Raw genomic sequence first — 26,615 nt, forward strand, 5'->3', positions numbered from 1 at the left:
TGTGCAGGAAACAGTTACCAAAACCATCCCAACAACAATGGATATAAGTAAGAGCAGAAGTAAATCCTAACTGACCTTTAAATGAATCTGCATTAAAAAGCTAAAGCCAACTACTTCTAAATATTTTCATTCAAAAACTATTTGAAATATACCTAAAGACAATGTTTATTTTCTAAATCTTTTAATTTGGGAAAGATTTCAAATTGTGATTGATTTTAACTCACTGATCAGGATGCCCCTGTAGACATTCTCATCTGGGATTTATTGTTCATCATTTCCTCATATTAACGTTTAAATTCTCCATTAATTTCTTCCTGGGAAGAATATTTTGTTCATGGTTCCAGCTGTAGCATAATCTTGTCTGACCTGTTTAAGTTACTAGTCAACTGTCTGAGCTAGGCTTTTGTTGCTGTACAATGGAACTGTTTATTATTTAACATGTTGTCATTTCCAGTATGTGCTCTCAGTTCCACGTAGATAAGCATAGGCCCTGCCTTTGGAGAGGTCTAATCGAGTAAAACCAATAGTATATAGATGCATCTACATATTGGAGTATAGGGTAAGAGGGTTAGAAGATGAAGAGTGTTGAAAAGGAAATTGAGAATGTTAGTTTTATAATTAGTTTATGTGCTTTACTGTGTATAATTCCCAATTTGTGCTGTGCTCAGTCGCAAGGTCTTGTCCATCTCTTTGCCGCCCCATGGACTGTACCCCGTCAGGCTCTCTGTCCATGGAATTCTCCAGGCAAAAATACTGGAGTGGGTTGCCATTTCCTTCTCCAGGAGATCTTCCCGACCCAGGGATCAAACCTATGTCTCCTGCATTGGCAGGCAGGTTCTTTACCACTGAGCCACCAGGGAAGCCCATAACTCCCGATTTAAACAAACTAAATAGGATAGAAAGTGAATTTGTACTAGAATTTATTCTACCCATCCTTACAAAGTTGTCATGAATGTTTACCAAGAAAAATAAAAGAGTTTATTAAGAACGCATTAACTCTTAATTGCTAATATCTTTATCTCTCTTCTCTTTGCAGAATATGTGTGTAACTGCTCTGTGGTCGGAAGCCTGGATGCAAATCGCTGCAACCAGACCACAGGGCAGTGTGAGTGTCAGCCAGGCTACCAGGGTCTTCACTGTGAAACCTGCATGGAGGGTTTTTACCTGAATGGTACTTCCGGACCCTGTCTGCCCTGTGACTGTAATCCACTTGGAGCCCTCAGCATAGTCTGCAACAGGTAAGCAGCAGAGATTAAAGGTAAAATTAATTTTGTTTTATCACACACAGAAGATGGCCCCTGCTCTCAAGGACCAGACTGGTGTAAATAAAGGGGGAGAGGGGACATAGATTCATCAAACATTTCATATTCTTTTTATCATTTTGACTTGGGGTCCACGTTATATTTAATGTCTAGATTTAAAAGCTTCTACTAACACAACATTGTAAATTAACTATACTACAATAGAATTATTTTTTTTAAAGCTTCTAATTTACTGATTTAGTTCTTCACAGTACTTGGGTAATCAATTTTGCTTTATAATGTGCAGTGCTTAACTAAGTTCAGTCGTGTCCAACTCTTTGTGGCCCCGTGGACTGCAGCCCACCAGGCTCCTCCGTCCATGGGGTTCTCCAGGCAAGAATACTGGCGTGGGTTGCCATGACCTCCTCCAGGGGATCTTCCCAACCCAGGGATCCAACCCAGGTCTCCCGCATTGCAGGCAGATTCTTTGTCTGAGCCACCAATAGTTTCTCTAAATTTCATAGAACAAAAGTATTGAGAATGTAGCCTGCTTTCTGGAAGCAATAACTTCTAGGCCCTTCCAGTGAAAATGAGTGTTGGGTGCTCAGTCATGTCCAACTGTTTGTGACCCCATGGACTGTAGCTCGCCAGCTTCCTCTTGTCCATGGAATTCTCCAGGCAAGAATTCTGGATTGGGTTGCCATTTCCTTCTCCAGCCTGGGGCTTGAACCCATGTCTTTTGCATTGGCAGGCGAATTCTTTACCACTGAGCCACAGGGGAAGCCATATGGGTGCTTTTCTGTGTTTTAATTGCAATTTAGGAAGTTGGTTGGTAGTTTTGTGTTAACATGTAATGCATTGTAATTTTTTTCATTTAAAATATTGGAAAATCAGTTCCTTGTTAGCATTTATGTGGAATATCTGATTTTCAGCAATGGATGATGCTAGACAGGTAGAAGATATTATTCTTGTCTCTTCTACATGGACTGTTTTCTATGTGCACTTGACAGGTTCTATCATCCCTAGAGGTTTTTTAGAAATGAATAGCACGTGATTTTTTATTATCTGCATAATGGCAAAATATGTTGATTTTCCATACCCTTTACCTTAGCCTTTTCCTTAGTCTTCTCAGAAAAGACCTTGCTTCTCCTGCAGCCCTTACAAACAGTGGCTGTTCTCACTGCCCTGCTTCTCTTACCTCTAGACCTGGAGCTGGAGTGTCCTCCTTGTTTCTCACTGCTGGTCCTAGAATACCTTCCCGTCTGGCTCACTGACACCTCCCTGACACGACACCTGTCACAGTTCTGGATGATTTTTCAATAACTATAGATGATCCTAATGATGCATTGGTCAATTCATGACAATGGATGGCAAAAGCCATCACAATGTTGTAAAGTATTCATCCTCCAATTAAATTAATTTTAAAAATGCACTGGCCTCTCAGTTTCTTGACCTCTCTTCCTATAAGTTTTCCTCCATGCTCCTTCCAATCTTTATTTCTTGTACTTGTCCTATTTCTTGATTGCTTTTGTCCCCAAGAATAAGCTTATTAAAGTTTTTAGATAAATCCATAATTCTTTTCTATGAGTTAGTACAGAATAATACTTAATTTAAAATTTTGAAACATTATTATTTCAGAATGTCAGGTAATTTGTCAGAGCAAGCACTGCATCACAAAAGTCATTTAAAAATCTGTAAATCATTAGAAGGAAGGCATGGGAACTCTAAATTCAGCTCTAAGCATCTCATGTCTTACCACCAGAAAGGAAGTTACATGGGCGTGAGACTAGAGGAACAGAAATGGGAAGTTGCAGGACTGTGTGCTTCAGCAAGACCACACGGGTGATCTCTGAGGGAGCATCTCTATGTTCTGCTCTGCTGCTAGGTATATGTGGGTGACTTAAGGGGAAAAGGAATTGTAGGCAAGTAGTATGATATTTGGCAGAAAGGAGATGGAGTCTGAAATTAGTAGACTTTGATCCTATTCTTGATTTAGCCACTTAATAACTGTATAATCTTATATTTCACCTCACCTCAGTGTTTTCATCTGTAAAATAGGATTCATACATATAACATGAAGAATTTTTGTGAGAATTAAGTTGTGTGTGTATACCCATTTACATTGTAACTGGCATGTAGATTCAGCTCAGTAACACTCCAGTAGTTGAATATTTTTTTTTTTTTTAAGTGAGGAATAGAATTATTGACTCACAAAAGAGGAGAATTAAATCACCAAGTTTGCATATGAGTAGGGATTGAAGTCATGAAATTAAAAGACGCTTACTCCTTGGAAGGAAAGTTATGACCAACCTAGATAGCATATTAAAAAGCAGAGACATTACTTTGCCAACAAAGGTCCGTCTGGTTAAGGCTATGGTTTTCCCAGTGGTCATGTATGGATGTGAGAGTTGGACTATGAAGAAAGCTGAGCACCGAAAAATTGATGCTTTTGAACTGTGGTGTTGGAGAAGATTCTTGAGAGTCCCTTGGACTGCAAGGAGATCCAATCAGTCCATCCTAAAGGAGATCAGTCCTGGGTGTTCATTGGAAGGACTGATGTTGAAGCTGAAACTCCAATACTTTGGCCACCTCATGAGAAGAGTTGACTCACTGGAAAAGACCCTGATGCTGGGAGGGATTGAGTGCAAGAGGAGAAGGGGACGACAGAGGATGAGATGGCTGGATGGCGTCACCGACTCGATGGGCATGAGTTTGAGTAACCTCTGGGAGTTTGTGATGGACAGGGAGGCCTGGCGTGCTGCGATTCATGGGGTCGCAAAGAGTCGGACACGACTGAGCGACTAAACTGAACTGAACTGAACTGAACTGAGGGACTGAAGTATCTGTTTCTGTTGGTAGCCTAAAGAAGAAATTGTTCACTGTGAAAGAAAAAGAAGTTTAGCTTACTTTCTTCCATTTTCATGAAGAAACCTGTTATGCTTTTTAAAAATTTCAGTTTAGAATAATAGTAGTGAAAATTAATTGCAGACACACTAGGCATGATCATGGGGCCTTTGCATGTAGTAATTCATGTAATCCTCACAGCAACCATACCAGGTGGGCACTATTATTATTATTCTCATTTGTACAGGAAAAGAGCTGCAAGTTAGGTACCTTGCCTAACTTATGACATCAGTTCAGTTCAGTCGCTTAGTCATGTCAGACTCTTTGCGACCCCATGGACTGCAGCACGCCAGCTTTCCCTGTCCATTACCAACTCCCGGAGTTTGCTCAAACTCATGTCCATTGAGCCGGTGATGCTGTCTAACCATCTCATACTCTGTCATCCCCTTTTCCTCCTGCCTTCAATCTTTCCCAGTATCAGGGTCTTTTCTATAGTAGCCAGTAAATAAGAGTTGGAAATGAAATGTGTGCAATCTGAATCTAGAGTGTATATTCGTATCTACTATGTTAGTACAGCCCTTTTCAAAATCTCAAATATTGAGCAAAGTGAGTGAGTATTATGAGAAACTTTGATGCTTTATAGGAATGTCTTTTTAAAACATATTTATTCATTTGGCTGTGTTGGGTCTCAGTTGCAGCATGCGGGCCCTTGTTGCATCATGTGGGGCCTTTTGTTGTGGCACACAGACTCCCTAGTTTTCACATGTGGGCTCTGGAGCGTGTGGGCTCAGTTGTGGCTCAGGCTTAGTTGCTCTGCGGTGTGTGGGATCTTAGTTCCCCAATCACAGATCAAACCCACATCCCCCACACTGCAGAGCGAATTCTTAACCCTTGGATGACCAGGGAAGTCCCTATAGGAATTTCTTCTGATTATATAATTCATGCTATATAAATAACTCTGTCGGGAAAGAGTAATCCCAGTTTTAGCTTAGGAGACGTTGAGAACATTAGGGGAAGTTTATAAATATACGCTAAATTTCTAAACAGAACAGGTTAGAGTAGGAAACAAGCAGAAACAATAAGGAGAAAGGATTCCCAGATGAGCTAGGAACTGAGTTGTGCCTTACACGTTATGGTTTGGGAAAGCAAGAGATAGCAGAATACCTTATCAGGAGAAAAGAAACATGTGAATTCAGGAGAATTTCCTAAGGTTATACAGGATGAAAAATCTGGTCTCCTAGAAGTGAAGTCAAGTCGCTCAGTCATGTCCTACTCTTTGCGACCCCATGGACTGTAGCCTACCAGGATCCTCCATCCATGGGATTTTTCAGGCAAGAGTATTGGAGTGCGTTGCCATTTCCTCCTCTCCAGGGGATCTTTCCAACCTAGGGATCGAACCGGGGCTCCCGCATTATAGGCAGATGCTTTACTGTCTGAGCCACCAGGAAAAGTTTGCAATACCAGTGCAAATACCGATGCAAATTCTGTCATGGCCTCCTTGTTCTCTTTTTAAAAAGAAATGAAAGTAGAAAAGCACACTCAATTCTATCCTGATTCCCTCATGTATCTAGTGTTCATGAATCAACAGCTGGCTTTTAAAAAATTCATTCGCCTGTTCTTTATGCCCATATATTTCAGTGGGAGTTGCCCCAGTGAGGGTAGAGTTTGGCTGCAGGAACCAGATGTGGGTTGAGCAGTGTCTTTGTGTGCAAACACAAGGTCCTTTATGTACTGACAGATGGCCGCCCCTCACATCACCACTGCTGTTCCAACCTGTTTAACTGGGAAAGAGTTGGTCAACAATATCTTTTCACTTCTGCTTTTCGAATGCATTTCTAATATTTTCCTGACTTACATTTAGATATGTTGAACTTAATAAATGGAGAAATCAGATAGCATTTTATCTCAATAAAGGAGTGTGCCTAGTGAGAGCCTGACTGATAATTAGCCTTAGAACGTTATCAGGGTGACTTACATGTAGGCGGTCATATACTGATTTGAGATTTTTTTAATGTATCCATAGTAGGTTAGTGTACAAGGTGCATCATTTTAAAACTGTCTCTGTGAGATAATGAAGTTCTGTTGTGGTGTAATATCTTTTCCCATAAAACCTGTGGTTGCTGCTGTATGGTGTATGTTGAAATATTTACTACTTTGCATTTTTAATTATGGGAATATGCCACAGGGCAGAAGACAAAATTTTACTCATGAAATATAAATGTCAGATAGAAAGATGACAAAATCTCCAAGACTCATGCTCATTTGGGGCTCTGAAAATCACCTGTTGTGTAAAAAATCAGGAGTAACAGTTGCATGTGTAAACTCTTATTATTACTTTTCCTATAATTCTGGGACCTAGAAAAGTTATTTGATCACCAGAAATAATTTAAAATCGAGGAAACCTTTGTCATTTTATCCACACATTTCGTTCAACAGACATTGCATTTGCCAACTATATATCAAAAGATATTATTCCTATGCTAATGGAGCTTGAAATGGAAAGACAGAAATATAAACAAAATAGCATTTATAAAGTACACAGGAGTTTCAGGAGGTCTTGAGAGAGGAGATTACATTTAAATTGAAATTTGAATGATGAGTAGAAGTTTATGTGAAAGAACAAGCCATCTTTAGTAGGCTGCAAGAGGCTCACTATTTCTTGAAGGCAGGAAATACTTGAGGCAGAGAGGAAAGTTTGAAAAGATGAGACTTTCGTTTATTTGTTTACTATTCTATGTCTAATACCTAGAGTAGGGCCTGGTACAAAGTAGACACAGTAAATACGTGATGAATGAACAGTTAAAGGAGAAACAGGGCCAGACCACGAAGGGCCTGGTACGCTGTGTAAATTAATGTGTCCACTGAAGAATACTGAGTGTGTAGTAACATTGCATTTGCTCTTTAGAATATTTACTCTTTCAGAAGTCTGCTGGATAGAGTGAGCTCAGGCAGAGAGATCTGGGAGAAGGCTATTGTGTAACTGTTCAGGCAAGAAAAGTTAAAAGGCTGACCTAAGCCATTGGCGTTGGCAATGGTGCTGGAGAGGAAGGAAGCAGTGTAAGAGAGAAAAATCTACAGAACTGAGTGGTGGATTTTATTTACAGAGCGAGAGAGAGAGATGACCCCAATGTTTCTTTCTGATCTTAGGCTTTAGCATGTTCATCTTCTATGGGACGTTCAGATAGAGATGTCTGGTAGACAGTTGCGCACATATTGTGTGCCAAGCTCAAGAAACCTTATAAACTAGCATATTGTAAGGAAAACAAAGCTTCGTAGCTTTAATTTTACTTAAAAATAACTTTATTCTTTACCCCAATTATTTTTTCTTGAAATTATGCCAAGCTTTAGTTTCCAATCCCTTTTTTTGGTATAGTTCAGTGTGTTCTTCCTTGGAGGTAGGGTTTTAAAAGGGAGCCGTCCTGGTCAGAAGCAGGTAACAGTCAGCCTTCATCCTGCCATGCTTCACTTGCTTCAGTAAATGTTTCTACAGTGCCAAATGGTTTATGTCTTAGAAAATAAATCATGTAAAGTTCATGGGAAAACAGATTAGACTAAAATTTGAATGTTAATAAATGGCCAGACAGGGGCTTATTCAAAAAAGGCACCGAGTGCATTGGGGTTTTAGTGTAAATAATGCACGTCTGTTACAGTTTGCAAAGCTCTGTGTCATTCAGGGCGTTTTTGTCTTAAATCCTCCTTTCAATACAGAGCACGGTCTGCCCTCCTGGTCTTCTAATTATTAACTAGATATCATCTGTAGTCAAACAAATGGGGGGGAAAAGCAAAAAAAAAAAAAAGCTTTTTCCTCCCAGCTATAGGTGACCCTGTGAACATTAACATAACATGTCACAGTGAATTGATGCAGTTGCTGTTGATCAAACGTGTAGTTTTCCCTAAACCGTATTGCAGACTCTACTACTTGTTTCATTTTATTAAGTCACTTTTAGGTCAGTTGGAAATTTTTTAAAGAAAAAAATATAAGTTTTATTATTTATAATACTCAGACTATTATTTTGCTTCTTCTGAGAAACTCCTCCAAATCTATAGTTATATATATATGCTAATAATATTAATGCAAATAATCAAGTTCATATAAATGTGTGAACCATTTGGTACCAAAGTATTTATTTGTTTAACAAATTTATTTGTATTTGGTACCAAAGTGTGTATTTGTTTAACAAATTATGTACAGGGTACTTTAATAGACCTTGTGGGAAGTAAATAAGACAATGGGAAAACAAAAGGAGCTTCTGGCCTGGTAAGGTTATAAAGAAACAGGCTTCCCTGGTGGCTCAGTGGTAAGACTCTGCCTGCCGAGGCCGGAGACTCAAGAGACGCAGGTTCAGTCCCTGGGTTGGGAAGATACCCTGGAGAAGGAAATGGCAACCCACTCCAATACTCTTGCCTGGAGAATCCCATGGACAGAGGAACCTGGCAGGTTACAGTCCATGGGGTCTCAAAGAGTCGGACACAACTTATCAACTAAACAACAACCACAAATATATAATTATAGTACAAAGTAAAAACTGGCCCACATCATAAAATAGAAAGAGAAAATGTTAAGGAGATTAAGAAACTGGGAGATGTCACTTATAGCTGGAAAAATCAGAGATGATTTCATCGAGGAGATAGTTTTTGACCTCAGTTTTGAAGGAAGGAAAGGATTTAGACATATGGAAGTGGAAAAGGTGCAAAAGAATGCTACAGAGCCGGAAGCAGCAAGATTAACACCTCAGAGATGTGCTTACACAGGACGTAAACTGAGGGGGGTGGGGCAGAAGAGGTACATCTGGTAAGCCCTGCTGGGGTCAGGTCCCAGACGGGCCAGGCGCAGATTTGGAATTCATTCACAAAGCACTTTTCAAGCAAATGAAAGATCAGCCCTGCCTGCCAGCGGTGGTAGAATGGGTGGATATAAGCAGGTGGAGAGCCAGGGCAGAGTGAAAGCTGGGGAGACCGGGGCGACTGCCGAGAGGAAGGAAAGTAGTGAGAAGGGTGATCTGCCCAAGGAGAGCGATGTTTCTGTGCAGAGCTGTCTAGAAAGCTTATGATTTTTTGCTCTAATGCATGTACGCAAATCGAAAGGCAGTTTGTGTTTCTAGGTTGAATTTAGGGAATTGCTCAGTCCCAGGGTTCCTTCTTTGGCCCATACCCTCGCCGTGAGCTTGCGGTTCTTCCTTTGTTGCCAGCAGCAGGAGTTGAATCTGCTTTCCTCGGCCTCCATGGCTGCCACCACCCGCTGTATCCCCTGGGGTTTTTATTCCCCATAAGCCCTGCTGCTGAGTGTCAAGCAGTGTCCCCATACCCATGTTCTTTCTGTGTTGCTGAAAATAAATCCAAGGGCCCTTTACCTTTGAAGATTTTTAAAAACTATTCATCCTTATAGAGAGCCCTGTGGCAGTAGCAAATATAATAGATACAGGGAAGTTGAGCGCTTATATAACTGACAAGCTTTCCACAAACAGGGTTCAAATGTAGACATACCTCTTTTATTTTTCCAGTTAATTACTTTGACACTCATATGCCTCAGTAGCACAAACCCTCTTTTTGAGTCAGTCCGTTCCCCAACAGTTAATGACTAACTTTCCAGTAGCTCGAGGAGTTAGTCTTCCTCTAATGCTGAGTATCAGGGGGATGTGATTCTGATCAGTTCACTGACGTTGTTTCTCACTCATATATTGAATTTGGGGGTTGAGGCCTAGCCCTGCACAACCTGACGTGATCAGTGATGCTTGGTCACTACTGGGGCTTGATTTTCCTGGTCCAGGAGAATTGGCAACAACAGTTCTCTGAGGGAAGATGAACCCACTCCCTTGGTTCCAAGTTCCTTCAACGATGCTCTAAACTGGGGCTCTAAAGTTACAGAAATTTAACAGTTGACACCTTTAGTCTATATGTGCAGTTCCATCCAGTGTACAAGCCAGTTCTAAGAGTACTGGTTGAGGACATTTTGTAACATCTTTTCCCTGACAAATCCCAAACCTCCCTCCTTCCCCAGCACAAAAGGTCTTGTTAAACACCTCTCTCAGACAGTGGGACTTGTTCACTCTAAACTTACTAAGGGAACCGTACTTAAATGATTCTGCTCCCACCAGTAGGATCTGGTCAAAGATTATTTTCAAGCAAATAACTTCTGCCCAAATGGCAAAGCAGTTGCAAACTTCTCTTGCAAAAAAGAAAAAAATCCACGTATTTAATCTCTAGTTCAACATCTCTCTGATAGGACATTTTACTACACTTAAAAAGTTTAAAAAATATTATAAACACGTAGCAGTTTTCTGGGCCATACTTTGACTTCTGAGATGAAACTAGCACACAACACAACTTGGAAAATACTACTGACATTATTGTTGTTCAGTCGCTCCGTTGGGTCTAACTCTTTGCGACCCCATGGACTGTACGAGCCCACCAGGTTCCTCTGTCCATGGAATTTCCCAATTAAGAATATTGAAGTGGGTTGCCATTTCCTACTCCAGGGGATCTTTCTAACCCAGGGATTGAACCTGCATCTCCTACATTGGCAGGCAGATTCTTCTACCACCGAGTCACATGATTACTACCACCATCAGCCCCAGAATGTACAGCATTAACATTTATTGACAGTTTACTATGTGCCAAGCTAAGTGCTTTATATGTACTGTCTTGTAAGGATAAATAACAACTGACTGAAGTGGAGTTATTCTCATTTTACAGATGAAGACACTGAGAGTTGATTTGCCCCCTAACAGGCGACCAGTGAGTGTCAGAAAAGGGCTCCAACCAGCACCTGTCTGCCTGTGCTGCCGTCAGTACAGCTATAGCCAGGGGCTGGCTAGCTGAATGGCTGAGCCTCTGCTTCTTTCCCAAATAAGCATGATAACTGTCCTGGGGTTAGCTACTGTAGACACAGACTCCTAGCATGAAAAGTTATCATTTGAGTGGTAAAGATAACATTATTAGTAGTAAGTCATGTGAGTATCCTGTCCTCCCTGATATGATAAAATGAGGAGGGCATGTTGCCTCTGTGATATCCTTACCCCAAATTCATAACTTCAGTCTAATGCTGACAAGACAACAGACAAATCCAAACTGAGGGACATTTTACAAAATACCTGACCAGTACTCTTCAAAAGCTTCAAGGTAGTAAAAGACAAGGAAAGACCAAGAAACTATCAGACTGGAAGAGGCCAGGGAGATGAGCAAATGTAAGGTGATATCCTGGATTGGACCCTGGAACAGAAAAAGAACCTTGGCATAAAAATTAGAAGAATCTGACAAAATCTATAGTTAGTAGTGATACAGTGATGCTATTTTTCAGTTTTTATGAATATACCATGGTTATATGAGAAATTCACATGAGGATAAATAGTACATGAGAGCCCTCTGTACTACCTTTACAACTTTTCTTTATTATTATTTCAAAATAAAAAGTTAATAGAATAGTTATTTGAAACAGTCCATCAAGGGAATATGGATAGTATTACTGTCTTATCATGAGGGAAGAACTGGTCCTGGTGACAATTCTTAGCCTTTAGGTTCAGAAGAAGAATCAGGATAAGGAAATAAACTTATTGTGAAAATCTGCCATTTTAGATGTATGACCTTCTGGTTAGAATATACAATCAAATTCATAGCCTATTTTAATGTTTTAAATATCTTTTTTCTCTAAAGTTTTTAAAAGAACTTCCTAATAGACTTGGGCTGAAATAGAAGGACACTTTTTCCCAAAGAGGAGGCTTGTCTTCCTATGTCCCTTGAAGGAAAATTAAATCAGCGTGACTTTTTCCATCTCAGATCTTTCTTTTTTTTTTTTCATAGCAGGAAATATGTTTCCTATAGGGTAGAGAGAAACATGGGACTACTCATTTTTTTTTCTCTTTGGATTTGATTTCCACTCAAAATATCTAAATTCCTCAATCTCAGAGAGAGATGTGGACTTGAAGTCTCTGTAGATTTCCTTTAAAGAGGAGTGTGAGTGCTTCAGCCATGATTATTTTGACATTCAAAGTGTATGGGACTAGTTTAAAATTATTCCCATAAAAATTTCATTATTATTAAAGTCACTATCATGATTTTTTATTTATTAAGTTAATTCTCTGGTATGATATATTCCATGAATTTCAATAATTTGAGATTTTCGAGTTTCTTCCTGTGTTAATAAACTTAGTAGGTTTCTGGGGAATAAAGTCATTTGCAAACAATAGTATTCTTTTCTCTTGTACATTTTCTCATTTCATTCTAACAACAACCCTGAGGGGTAGGTAACAATTATTATCCCCCAAATTATAGATGAAAAGTAGTATTTGAAAGTTCCAAGAGAAGCCCAAAGCTGGATATCTATTAATTACCAGAGTGAGAAGGAGTCATTTCAGGGTCTTCCGACACCGTATCCCATGTTCTTTCTGTTGCATTAAACTTCCATGGTGTGCAGTTCTGGGTTTAGTCAGGAGTTCTTAACCTAAGAAGGGGAAGTACACAAAATGCAGTGGTGAAAAAAAAAAAAAACAAAAAACAAAATGCAGTGGTGATATGGGTGTTCTTCTGTGGAGAAGATCTGCAACGTTCAGTAGATTCTCAAAGAGACCTGAGATACCATCAAGTTTAAGACGTTTTCTGAACACTCTACAGGAAGAACATAGGCATTCTTCTCCCACTGCCAAAAGCAGGGATGAAAATGTGGCTTATGTTATCCATAACAGAATCCCGTCATCTCTTCTGCCCATTCCTAACACATACACTACCCTACAACGCCATCTCTTTAATTTTTATTTTTCTTGGTCTTGAGTTGATTTTTTTTAAAAAGTTCTACAGTTAAATAGGATATCCAATAAAACAGATACTATAGATGTTTGAAAGGTTTTTGCAGGGAAATAGTTTTAGCTTTCTTGACTAAGCTGTTCGCCTAAGGAAATTACATAATTCAGTAGGAGGATCAGAAGGAAATGAACACCTAATGAACACTGTTAAACCTCTTTGCTTGGTTTTACACATATAATGTCTCTGATTTCTCAGAACAGTTTAGCTATCTAGCTCTTAGAGGCTGTTTCTCAGCCATAGGGCATAACTAATAAGTGGCAGAGCTTAGATTTGAGTCTAGGTCTATCTATTTTCAAGGCTTTCCCCACTGTATAGAAATGTACCCTAAAGTAGAATAAGCAAGATTAGATATGGCAGTGTCTCAGTAAAAGTGCAGATCTGGGTGTGGGTTAGCATGACTCATCCACCTAGGAACCGGCCCACAGAGACATAAGTCTATTAATAGAAGTCACATCTGGGCACTCTGAAGATAAATATTTCATGCGTTCGTGTGTGCTCAGTCACGCCGCCCTGTCTGACTCTTTGAGATCCCATGGACTGTAGCCCACCAGGATCCTCTGTCCATGGAATTTCCCAGGCAAGAACACTAAAGCAGGCTGCCATTTCCTACTCCAGGGGATCTTTCTGACCCAGGGATCAAACTCACATCTCCTATGTCTCCTGCATTGGCAGGCTGATTCTTTACCACTGAGCCGCCTGGGAAGCCCAGATATTGCAGAGAAGGAGACAATTTGAAATAATGAGAGTATCTGTAGAGAATCCATATCTATAGAGACTCATTTGAAAGGCAGAAATTAGCACATTAATGAATATCAAAGCTGTGTCTACCTGACTTGCTGGCAGGCATTTGACATGTTGGAGATCTGAAAACAAGTGTCATGGACCTAGTCATTGAGATGAAAAGTAGGCAGACAGAGCAACTAGGACCAGGAGCCAGGCTTTGAGAAATTAGTTGTAATTCATCGTGATTCAGTAATTCATCTGTAATTCAGTCATTGAGAACATAGGGGACTGAGGTTCAGTGAACCAGTGAGCAAATGGAATTTAATGACAGACAAATCACAGAGATTGATTGCTTATGTCGGAAATGATACCAAATAAAGGGTTCAGCACTAAGCCTTGAAGTGGAAATTAAGTAGCTTTACCAGTCAGGGCTAGGAGTATTAAAAGTATTAATAGGTAGTAAAATAAGAATAATCTTATTAATCTAGTACAGGGGTCCTCTAAGTCAGGTTTCCAGACCAGTATCTGCATAACCTAGGAATTAGAAATGAAAATTCCTGGGGCCAACCCTAGACCCATTGAATCCAAAATTCTGGGATAGGTCCGAGCAGTCTTCCAGATGCATGCTTAGATTTGAGCACTATTGATCTAGTGGACAATATTGCCCCCTAAAACCTAATATCAACTTATATGTGGGAGAAAACCAGAAGGCATTCTAGCCTCTGTTCTTTGTTTCTATGAGAACTGTGTCCATTAAAGAGGCCCTTTTAGCAGAGTCAGAATATTGAGGTTAAGCAAAATAGCATTTTTGTTGAGAGCTAGTACTTATTTTTGGAAATCAGGTATTGCCTAGTAAAGATGATCATGCACAAACTCAATGACCTTGCAGTACCATTCCTTGTTAAGTACGCTAGAGAAATGCATGCTCATGTGTACCAGAAGGGGCATATAAGAAGTTGCACAGAAGCCTTTGGTATCCATAATAACAAATGAAAACAGCCCATGTGTTTAGAAGTATGAATAAATAAATAGGATTATATTTATGTGATGAAATACAGTACAGCAGAGAAAAATGAATGACTATAGCTATACCAATTTACTGTGATGAATTTCAAAACATAATATTCTATGGATCAAGAAAAAAGTGAATTGAAGAGTACTTAATTATTTTCATTAACAAAGTTTAAGAGCAGGCAAACCTATGTTATAAATGATTTATTAATACATACAGAGATGGTAAGGGTTTCCCAGATGGCCCTAGTGGTAAAGAACCTGCCTGCCAATACAGGAGACATAAGAGATGTGGGTTCAATCCCTGGGTCAGGAAGATCCCATGGAGGAGGACATGGCAACCCACTCCAGTATTCTTGCCTGGAGAATCCCATGGACAGAGGAGCCTGGTGGGCTACAGTCCAAAGGGTCACAAAGAGACAGACACAACTGAAGTGACTTAGCACGCACACACTCACAGAGATGTTAAAACTCTTAAAAAGCTAAAGAATGATTAAAACTTCATTGCTTCTGGCACAAGAGAAGGACATGCAGTTGAGGAAGGCTACATCAGGGGCTTCAAATGTCTCCCTAGTGGATATCAAAGTTTTGAATGTATTGTTCTTTAAGTTGTATTATCTTTAAATTTGTCTACTTTTGAATGAATAAAAAATTTAATAATTTAAAAATAAAAATTGAAGAGCTTCCCAAAGTTATATCAGTAAACTTGCTAGGGGGTAAAAAGAAAGCTTTGCAAGGAAACTGGCTGAAATAAGGGCATTTGCAAATAGTGCTAGATACAAGTAGGAAACTATTGCTCCCAAATCTTGGAATCATACTGAGACAGATTGGAAGCAATGTCTCATATCTTGGGCAGTTATTTTAAAGTCTCATTCAATTTAGGAGATATTTAAATGACTGATGATTGAGCCAGCAGAAGATCAACATAGAAAGCTTCTTCTAGGAGTTTTTCAAGTCTATGAAGATGAGCACATTAAATCTTTCTGAATTGCTTTCATATGTACATAGAAGTAACCTAGAATATAGGAGAAAAAGAGAAAAATATTGTATTTGTAGGCAGAAGACTTAGGCTCTAATTCTGATTACCTTCTGGCTGTGTGACCTTGAAAATTGAGTCATTCACATTACTATTTTCTAACAATTGGGAGTGTTGAGAATATTATTATTTTACTATATAAGGAGCTACTACAATTTGGAAGACACTTAAATACGTAAACTGAGACAATTTTTGAAACAAGGATTATTATTCTTATTTTTCAGATGTGGAAATTTAACTTGCCCAATAATCAAACAGCAAGAAACTGACAAAACTGAGGCTAATGAGCGTCATATTGTGAGAACAAAATTAAGTGATGCATAGATAAATGTTGCTCTATGCACTTTATTAATAGCCCTACAGTAGGAATGAAGATTCATATTGTCCCCTGACCACTCCACTCCTTAGAGGGTTCAGAACTCAAAGGCTTAGTTATGTATAAAGGACTTGGTCCTCAGTACTGTTAATATCAACATTTTAAGTTAAACAGGTTTATGTTTGCTCATCTGGAAACTAAACCACCACTTCTGCTGTCATTTCTGTGAGAAAATGAGTTCTAAATTCTAAGAACTACAAGTTAATTTTTAGAACACAGCGTGTACACAAACTAAGTATTAATAATTGTCCTTTTACTAAGCAAACCTTTTATAATGGTTACAAAAGACTACAAATGTTAACATATGTGAGAAGCATAAGCTTTTCAAGAACATGACACTGGGACTTCATGCTTTTTCCCTTTTCAAAATGGCTTTTGAAATGCAGAAATCTCTATCAAATAATGGAGTGATTGTGTGGGTTTGAGAATTCCTATGGCTGTATTTCTTCCATTTTAAAAAAATGAAGGAAATAAGAAATAACTTTCTTAGATTAAGTTTGCTTTCCCAAGTTGTGGCTCTGGAAATATGATACTTTTATTTTTTTTGCCATTAAGTTTTACTTCTGACTTTTCAAATAAACTTTTAAATTTGATTTTGGTAAGATCAGCTATCAGAAATATTTTTACACTTAGGCAATGCCTTTTTTGAGTATTAAGAATTTCTGCCTGAATATGAATTTCCTCTAAACATATTTTAGACTATTTGCCCTCAAAAAAACAAGGAATGTTTAGCATAATAGCCCAATGTTTTCCACAATAAAGCTATCTTTTTTCTTTCTTCCAGAGAAGAAGCTTTGGTCATTGCATAATAGTCTTTTCCATGATTGTAGAAAGACACAGGAACACTAAATGCAAATGCTCTTTTTCCAAATTATTGAACTTCTTTCATAAAAAGGAGAAACTGTTTTTTGATTACCTTTACAAACCATGACTCGAACATGAAATTAAGGATTGTTAATAACTTTTTGTTTTGTTTATTTTCCCATGTGGAAGCTGCTTCTGGTTAGAAAAACTTTCACGAGCTGCCCTTTAATACTACTTTTAATATATTGGGAGAGCTTACAGTATGAAATTTCCTCTTAATTTCAGATTCTATTTTGGCTAACAGTTTAAGTCTCTTTCTAAACTAAGTGGCTTTTAGTTACTGAAAGAGGCAGAAGAAGAAAATTAATACATTTAATTATTTATCTGTCTCTGTTTCTTGTTCTTTCCTTGTCAGAGTGCCAACATGTAAGCTGTTTGAAAAAGGAGGAAGGAGAAAAAGCAAGGCTTCTGCATAAATTAATTTTCCCTAATTAGAACTATATCTTTATAGTGACTCTATAACTGTTTATTGATAATGTGGTATCTAAAGATATGCCATCATGTAAGTTATAACTTATAAATCTTAAGAAGAAAACAGATAATGTTTTTGATAATATAAAAAACATCAAGACATTTGGCAATTTAGAAAAAATTAGATCAATTTAGCTGGCTGGTAACAAAGCATATCAGGTCTCTCTGGCTTTGGTCCCACTTAATATAGGATTTTGCTGATTCTCAATTTTTAAATTTTCTTTCCAAAAACCGTTTCTACCATGTGTTCATAATGTTCTCTCTTTTCCGAGCCACATTTTGGCTCCAAACTAGTAGTTACCCCATAAAGTCTTGCCATTTTTCTAGGTTTGTTAACAGAATTTTAAAAGTAAATAAACTTGTCTGTCTTTGCCTACTCGAGATTCTCACTGATTCTCTTTACAATTCACAGAAAAAAATTAAAGATTTAGGACCCATTGTCTTCATCTTCATCATTCTTTCATTTTTTTAAGTACTGATTATGTGCCAAACACTGGGCTAAGTACCCTGCATCTGTGATCTTTAACCCTAACAATAACTCTACAGAGGTTGGTCTAATTATCTTCATCTTACAAATGAGAATACTGAATCCAAGACAGAAATAAGTACTCAGTCATGGCTAGTTACTAGCAGAGCTGGAATTTGAACCAAGCTCTCTGTGTCTCCTCAGGCTATGAATTTTCCATAGACTCTGATACCTCCCTTCCTGTGTCCCACCCTTCCTACCCTAGTAAAATAATGGAAATTCTGAAGATTCTCCACCCACTCCTCTTAAACAAAACAGAACCCTTAAAATGATATTTTGGCTAGTGCTTGTGTGACATAAATATGTACTATATCTTGAGATGATACATCTTTGAATTTTCTTTTGAAAAATGAATCACTTCATGTCAGAAAATGCATTCTTTGTTTACATTTTGAGAGAGATTTTTTTCAGTGTTTATAATAGTTGTTCACACCTGTGAATGTGAGAAAATCTATGCTAAGCACTGATACCATAAGAAAATCTGATCATCCTGTCTGGGATAATTTAAGAATGCACAGTATATACTTAATAATACTTAGTATAACTTAGTTCCGCAGTGTTTCTGCTTCCTTTATGAATGATTCCATGTTCACCTTTCTGATACAGCTATCCATTCTTCATTAGTTCTTTGTGCTGTGGTGCTAAGTTGCTTTAGTCGTGTCTGACTCTGCATCCCTGGGGACTGTAGCCTGCCAGGCGCCTCTGTCCGTGGAATTCTCCAGACAAGAATACTGGATTGCGTTGCCATTTCCTCCTCCAGGGGATCTTCCTGACCCAAGATTCAAACCCATGTCTCTTACGTCTCCTACTTTGGTCCGCGGGTTCTTTACCACTAGCACCACTTGAGAAACCCCAATTAGTTCTTTACTAGCAAGTAACTCATGTCTATAAAAGTGATGCCAGATGAGGAAATTCCATCTTAAATTCTTGGTTAGTTGATGTCAGTAGTGTAGATTTCTAACTTTTCAAAATCCAGTTCTGTGCCCTTATTCTCCAGATATGAAGATGTGAGTCTGTTTCCTTCATTTTAAATCTGTGGATAAGCATAAGTGATCTATTAACAGGCTTTTTTTTTTTGCTTTTGCTTTTTTCAAAATTTCATTGCATTTATATCATTGACCTTTGCTTCAAAAAGCATTCAACAGTCTTTAACAGAGGGAGACCATGAAAGGGGGTGTTGTAAAGGCTTTATTCTATAAAAGAAGTCATACAGGGAAAGCTTTATATTTGCTGAGTGATTTAATTCTTATACATGCAGAAGTTGGCCATGGGCCATGAGTAACATGATGGAAAGGCACTACTAGTTGCAGGCTTACAACCAAATTTCCCTACTTCATTTTTTAAAAAGAGAGAGAAAAAAGCACCTCCTCTCTTGTTTTAAAATCTACCCAAGAAAAGTGAGGCATGATATCTAGACTAGTCAATTGCCTTATCAAGATTCATAAAGTCACTTTTTTTAAAAAAAGGTCAAGAACTGAGGAGCATATTCTCCAGGGAGAAAGATGCCTGCTTAAATCAGTCTTCTGAGTGCCTAGAGCAGAATTATGAAGGGAAAGTTCACTTATAGGAATAGCAACTACTTTGGGAACATTGGCTATATTATGCTTATGAGATATTATTAGGTGATTGGGTATTCCAAGGTAATACCTTTTTCTTAGAGACGGTGTATTGGGCAGACACTGTCATTAAGTAGCTGTTTATCCTTCTCTTTACCAAATAATCTAATATCTATAGAGAAATGGGGAGTAAACATATTTTGATTAACATTTTTAAAGGCTTGGAAACTGGCTAATGAAGTATTGTTAGCCAATCTCCAAAAAGTACATTATATCCTTTATAATTTTCTGACAGTATAGTGAGACTTAGCAGTTGACTGGTTCCTTCTTGTTGAGTCATAAGATAATCCTGAACTTCATATTTGATGAATACAGGTTTACTTTGCTAGATCTTTAAGTACCTCAGGGTATTCTTGTGTAAGACTGTATATATGTATATAGGTAGGGTTTTTTCCCCAGTTGTTTTCTTTTTCTCAGAGTTACTTGAGAGACATTCTTGGAAATGTAAATTTCTGTGGCAGTTTTAAAAAGAATAATCATCTTCTCTAGTATGATCGATACAGACTTCAATTAAGATTAACTAAAATCACTGTGGACGCTGGCTACAGCCATGAAATTAAAAGATGCTTCCTCCTTGGAAGAAAAGCTATGACAAACCAAGATAGTGTGTTGCAAAGCAGAGACATTACTTTGCTGACAAAGGTCTGTGTAGTCAAAGCCATGGTTTTTCCGTTAGTCATGTATGGATGTCAGAGTTGGACCATAAAGAAAGCTGAGCACCAAAGAATTGATGCTTTCGAACTGTGGTGCTGGAGAAGGCTCTTGAGAGTCCCTTGGACAGCAGGGAGATCCAACCAGTCCATCCTAAAGGAAATCAACCATGAATATTCATTGGAAGGACTGATGCTGAAGCCGAAGTTCCAATACTTTGGCTACCTGATGGAAAGAGCTGACTCCTTAGAAAAGACCCTGATGCTGGGATAGATTGAGGGCAAGAGGAGAAGGGGGTGACAGGATGAGATGGTTGATGGTATCACTGACGCAATGGACATGGGTTTGAGCAAATTCCGGGAGATAGTGAAGAATGGGGAATGATGTGCTATAGTTCATGGGGTCTCAAAGAGTCGGATACGACTGAGCGACTGAATAACAACAAATACATCAAAATCTGGGCTGTGTCTCTGAGAACCTTGGGACTTTGCTAGGCTGCAGTGTCTTCAAACAGAAAAAACTCTCAGATTTGTTAAGGGAGATCTGAAACTTACTGGCAATGAGAAGAGAGACTGGGTTTATTCTAGGCAAGGCAGAAACAGCTCACTGGGGTCAGAACCTAAATAAATGGTGAATTGTGATGCTTGGAATCTACAGAATGAAGCTTGATACCCAAGTGGGTATCAGATTATTTGGCAGGCAAATTTATTGTACAAATTTAGAGTTAAACTGAGGAGAGGGTAGGTAGCATAGTGGGAAAGTCTGAGTTTGTATAAATAAACCTGCCTTTATTAGGTGTGGACAGTAACTTTAACCCTTTGAATTCCCTCAGTAGTAAAATGAGAGTTATGACCACTACCTTGTAGAGTTACTTTGAAGATTAGAAAGAATATATATTTATTGACATAGGCCCTAAATAAATGATTACTTACTGTTTTTATCATCATTATCACTTCTTTCAGATGTTTCCATTTTACATTTTCTGTAAAATTGTTAGTCAAGAAATTGCATAACCCAATATATAGGCAGCTTTAAGATAGAAATACAGAGTTTGATTGGTAACTTCTCAGGTTATAAGGCTTTAAGATATGTTAAGTATTTATTATTTACATAAGCATGGCTTTCTTTCCTTTCTTGACTGGCTTTGAGTAAAGCCCTAAAAATATACCATGTAGAACTATTTTTCTACTCCTTTTTGGCATACCCTGGGATATTGCAAAGAACCATGGGTTAAGTGGGAGAGAGAAGTGAATTTCAACTATAACTGCTCAAAATAGATTTTTTAGGACAGAAGGCAAAAGCTTCATTATTTAGCCCAGGGCATGCTGATAAACAGAGAGGTATGTCTCAATTTAAAAAAAAAAAAAAATCTCAGGTTTGTATACTACAAGTAGAATCCACACAGCTGAAAGTTTAGTCCTATTCTGCAAATTTCGACCCAAAGTTCCAATAATGTTCAAATTTAGAACTTCTATTTTTATTACAGAAATAGGAGTATGGGAAGCAGTAGGGGATTACTTTAACTGACATGTGTAAGAGCTGTGTAAGTATTAACAATTTTAGCTTGGGCTCCTGAAGTAGAATGAACATCCCCATAGGGGCTCATTATTAGGAGCTGAGTCTCTAAAATAATTATATTGAGATGCAGTTCTACATTATATTGACTCCCATCCAATATGACTGGTGCCAGAACTCTATTGATATGAATTCTAAAAATTTGATGTCCAGAATGAGCATGTAAAGAAGAGTCACACTGTTGGAAAAAAGGGAAAAGTACTTTAGCTGTTTTGAGAGTCCTAGTAATTAGTGCCAGCCTTTTTCATCTTTCTTTTTCCCTCCCAGTCCTTCACTCTAAAACTCAGTTTGTTTATTGAGCATTTATTTATCAAGCATATATTAATTGTCTACAACAAGCAAGGTCCTATACTAGACTCTGAAGATAGCAAGATGGCTAGGATTGGGTCCCTGAACACTGCAAACTTACCGAGTAAGATGTGTGAAATGAAGACAGCTATAGCACACTATTCCTCTGCTCACGCTTGTCTTGACAGTGTTAGTTGCTCAGTTGGGTTCGACTCGACATCTTGAAGATAACTTAAAAAAAAGCTGCATGATACGGCCTTAGCTTTAGGCCTTTAACAATCTAATGAGAGTTACATATATGAAAGAATGTAGAAAAATCCATAATTAGGAATAAAATGTACAGTATAGAGAATGTTCTGTCAGGAGGCCAAAAGATCTCTGTTGACCAGTCAGGGAAAAGTCACGGGAAAAGATGAACCTGAAAGTAGGAGAATTTTTAAGAGTTGAAGAAGAGGAAAAATATTCTAAGAGAGATGACTATACAATAAATAACAAGAGATAATTGGAAGAAAATCTGACCAAAACTGGTGGGATGTTGAATTTGAATGAGTGATTGGAAGAACATGGAGTTGAGAGAGAAGAGTTGAAAATTAAAACAAAGGTTTAAGTTTCACTGATTGGAGAGAGATGATATCACTGATGTAGTGGGCATCTAAGAAAAGAAAACAGGTTAATAAGAAGAAATGGGACACTAAATAAAATATTTTTCTTACTTTAGATTTTTAGTCGTTTTTTTGGAGTTGACAATCAAGCATGTTTATTTGGGTTTAATTCCGAAATGAATAGAGGTCCTCATTACAGTCATATTCACTTAGTTGTGAATTCCGGTTAATTGCCAGAATTGTGTTAATACAGCATTGGCCTAAAGTAGAAAATCATAGTGAGTTTCTAGCACATTCATTAAAGTCCTTATTTTTATATTTTTCAGCCAAAAGCTAGACTGAGTGAGACCTGGGTGGTTTTTCTTCTCCAGATTGGGCAGTTTGGATGCTGGGGCAACTGTGGATAGTTTGGGAGTGAGAGGTAGCAGCAGAGCCAGTCCTCTACCCCGGCGCTTTCAGTACAAAGATGTTGGAGGGCCAGGCACTTGAAATCTCCATGGTTCCTTTATCATTGATTCTAAGCTACCCCAATGCAGAGGATTCAATTGTCAGAAATGATTAGTGTTGTTACCATGCTAATTGAATTAATATAGCCATGAAGCTGCCCAACTTCTAATTCAAAATAAAAGTCACTCAGTATGTATAGTAACTGGAATCTAGCTGACACTATTTCTGCATTAAGATCATCTATGATGAGATGTTAGGCAACAAAACCTTCAAACTGATTTATTTTGTTCATTGTCTTTGCTTTTATTTGCAGCTCTGGGAAATGTCAGTGCAAAGTGGGTGTCGCCGGTTCTTCATGTGATAGATGCCAAGAGGGATATCACGACTTTAGTAAGAATGGCTGCTTGCCCTGCCAGTGCAGTAATCGGTCTGCCACTTGTGACGCCCTCACAGGTACACTTCCCTTACTTTTTTATGTACTTAGTCCATTGTTCTTTTCATTTTGAAGTCCTTCTCTGAGTTAATTCTTCCCAAAGAGTTTATAAGGATCTTTCTCTTCTAAGTAGGATGTAATAGGTCATAGCAAGCCAAACTCCTTCTACAACTATATATATATATGTATATATACATATATATATATATAAATTTCAAAAATCATATTGGTTGGCGATCCATGGATGCAATGAAAACTATAGGAACTAAAATTCCAGGAAGGGTAGAACTCTTCCTAAGTAAGCTGATGTTCACCAGCCATTTTCCTTCCAAGGACATTTGCTGATTCTGGGCACAGACTAAGGAGCGGGCTTGGTCCAAGTAAAAGGATTCTTCTTGAGGAAAGATACAAGAAGAACTTTTGGCAGTCATTTGGGGCTTCCATTATGAATTAGAAACTAGAGGAGCCCTAAATACAAGGCCAGTTTTCCCACAGGACATTAAATGACTGTGCAGGAGATGGAAGGCTGGCTCAAAAGGCAGAAAGAAATTCCTCAGTCTTATGGTGCTTGGGAGACAAAATCTTTTTAGAAAGAAAGGGCCCGCTACAACATATGACCATCTCTCTGAAGACATTGCCAGATTCAAAAGGTGGATTGCATGGGATTTAGGTTCACATCCATTTCTCACATTCTGGATCTGTTGCAGTCTTTCAGGGCTGAGGAGACACATACCTGCTGGGTTCTCAATCCAAAGCCTTAGAAGGCTGTGCCCAAGAAGTAGTGATGAGCCATAAGTGAACTGACTCATACTAAAATTGCCGTTCGTCCTCAGCCTATCTCAATTTCTGATTGAATTAGGGTGGTCCTCTCATTACATCTGCCTAGCAGGAAAAGAGGAGTCATCTGTGGTTCTTTTGTACACTGTGTCTGGCAACTAAAACAGGACAATTCTGAGGTAGGAAATTGTGGCCAATAATAAAGAGAAAAGCAATGGAAGCAGATCCACAGATGACCCAGGTATTAGAGTTATCCTGAAATGGATTTAGAATAACTAAAGTTAATATTTTAAGAAAATAGAGGAGAAAACAGACAAAATAGGTGAAAAGAGACAAAATTTCAAGAGATTTGGAGTAAAAAAAATAATCAAAAGAACAATCTAGAATTGAAAAATACAACATCTGAAATTAATACCTCATTGCATGGACCTAATAGCAGTCTACAGTATGTACTGTGAAGACAAGGTTATATACTATTATATACAGTGAAGACAAGGTTAGTAGATTCAAATACAGTTCAGTTTGAAATATCCAAACCACAGCATAGAGAGAAAAAATGCAAAGGAAAGAGCAGAGCCGAAAAGACATATGGGAGACTGCCAGAAGGTCTCACATAAGTATACTTGAAGGCTCAGAAAGAAAGGAAAGAGATACTGGGACAGAAGCGAATATCTGAAAAGATAACGGCCAAGAGTTTTCCAAATTAGTGAAAGAGACCAACTCACAGATTCAAACAACTCAGCAAACCCTAGGCAGTATAGGAGCAAAGAAAACCGTGTCTAGGCAAACTTAGTTAAACTGTTAAAAACTAGAAACAATTAACTTCTCTGGTCCTCAGTTTTCCTAAATGTAAGGATTAGAGATGCTTCTTTGGAAATCTTTTCTCCCCCCAACAACAAAAATCAGAACATACTAGTCTGACGAGTAACAAATGTTTTTATGAGATTAAGGTAGCAGAATATTTGAACAGAAAGTACTCTGGGAAAAAAAATCTGTGTTGAAATCTTATTCTTCATTCTAATCCTCTAGTCTATGGAGAAACAAATTGATTTAGAAGAAATTGTGTTAATTTTTTTGATTACACGATCTAGTCCCTGCCTACTTGCCAGTTCTAGCTTGTGCTATTCTTTTTCTTTCCTGTTCGTGATCCAGTCACACTGGCTTCTATTTCTAAAATATGTTATGTTCCCCTGTCCCAAGGTTCTCGCATATAATCTTTCCTCTGCCTGGAATGGTCTTTCTAATAAACCTGTACCCCAACTCCTGGCCTCTTTGCCTTATTAAACTGTATCCTTCCTTCAGGCCTTCAGTTAAATGTTACTTTCACTAGAAGGCAGTTTATGCTCCAAGCTTAATGACAATTTTCCCAGTTATACACTCTGATATACATTTGTGTTTTTTCACAGCACATATCACAGTTTGTGATAATGTATTTATTTGTGACTGAGTCGTATATGGTTTGTTCACTACACTGTAAGTTTCATACCAGTTTTGTTCACCATTTTACACATTTAGCTTGGAAATTAGTCCATAGTAAGTATTTACAATAACTTTTTGTTGGATGAATGAACAAATTAATGGGAAAACTTACGGAGGAAAGATGAGTTTCAGTCCTGGATGACAGAAGCGCCTCATCATGTTGAGTTGATTTAAATTGCTCCCTAGTTAATTTGTGGTACCAGGAAGCGGTCTACACTGCTGGTTCTCATTTCTGATTTTCCTCGTGGCAGTGAGGTAGCTCTCTTAAATGTCACGTAAATCCCAACCTGGTTTTGCTCAGGAGATAATTTAAGGCAAAAGAAATCCTTTTCATACTTATGATTTCTAAAGGCCAGTAATAAGAAATAAATGATGTCTCTGTTTGGAAGTATAATAAAACTCTAACATGAAAGAGTATAGATACTCCATATGACACTGCCAGTTTAATAGAAAATCAGTCTTTCCTTTTGTCTCAAATTTTGGACTTTTTTCCCCAGTGTGGTGGTGCACATGATTGCCCTCTGGTGGCCACTTACTGCGTTTTCACAGTCCTTACTCCCACCACGCCCCTCATCTCATCTATACATCTCTGTAAGGTGTAGCCTTATATTTTAGATTGAATTAGATTTTTAAAGTGACCTTTTTGTGATAAAATATATTGAGAAAAATATTTTAGAAAGCAATATGTATCCGAAGTCTTAAAAATACTTCCGTGATCAAGTAGTTCTTTTTCCCAGAATCAATATGTAGGAAATAATTAAAAATTCATAAAAAACTTTATGTTCAAAGATGCTCACCACAGTGACAGTTATAATTCTAAGAAATTAGACAACTTTACTTCTAACAACAGAAAATGAAG

General features: G+C 38.1%; 1 protein-coding gene across 1 annotated transcript in view; it reads left to right on the top strand.

Annotated features, from left to right (window-relative positions):
- MEGF9 (multiple EGF like domains 9) overlaps nucleotides 1–26,615 on the top strand; it is a 77,010-nt gene that overhangs the window by 35,678 nt on the left and 14,717 nt on the right. The window contains exons 2-3 of the mRNA XM_043927510.1: nucleotides 1,037–1,238; nucleotides 23,381–23,520. Of these exons, the coding sequence (XP_043783445.1) occupies nucleotides 1,037–1,238; nucleotides 23,381–23,520 (342 nt within the window). The remainder of the gene's footprint in view (nucleotides 1–1,036; nucleotides 1,239–23,380; nucleotides 23,521–26,615) is intronic.

This window comes from Cervus elaphus, chromosome 16 (assembly GCF_910594005.1).
Source record: "Cervus elaphus chromosome 16, mCerEla1.1, whole genome shotgun sequence".
NCBI classification, from domain to species: Eukaryota; Metazoa; Chordata; class Mammalia; order Artiodactyla; family Cervidae; genus Cervus; species Cervus elaphus.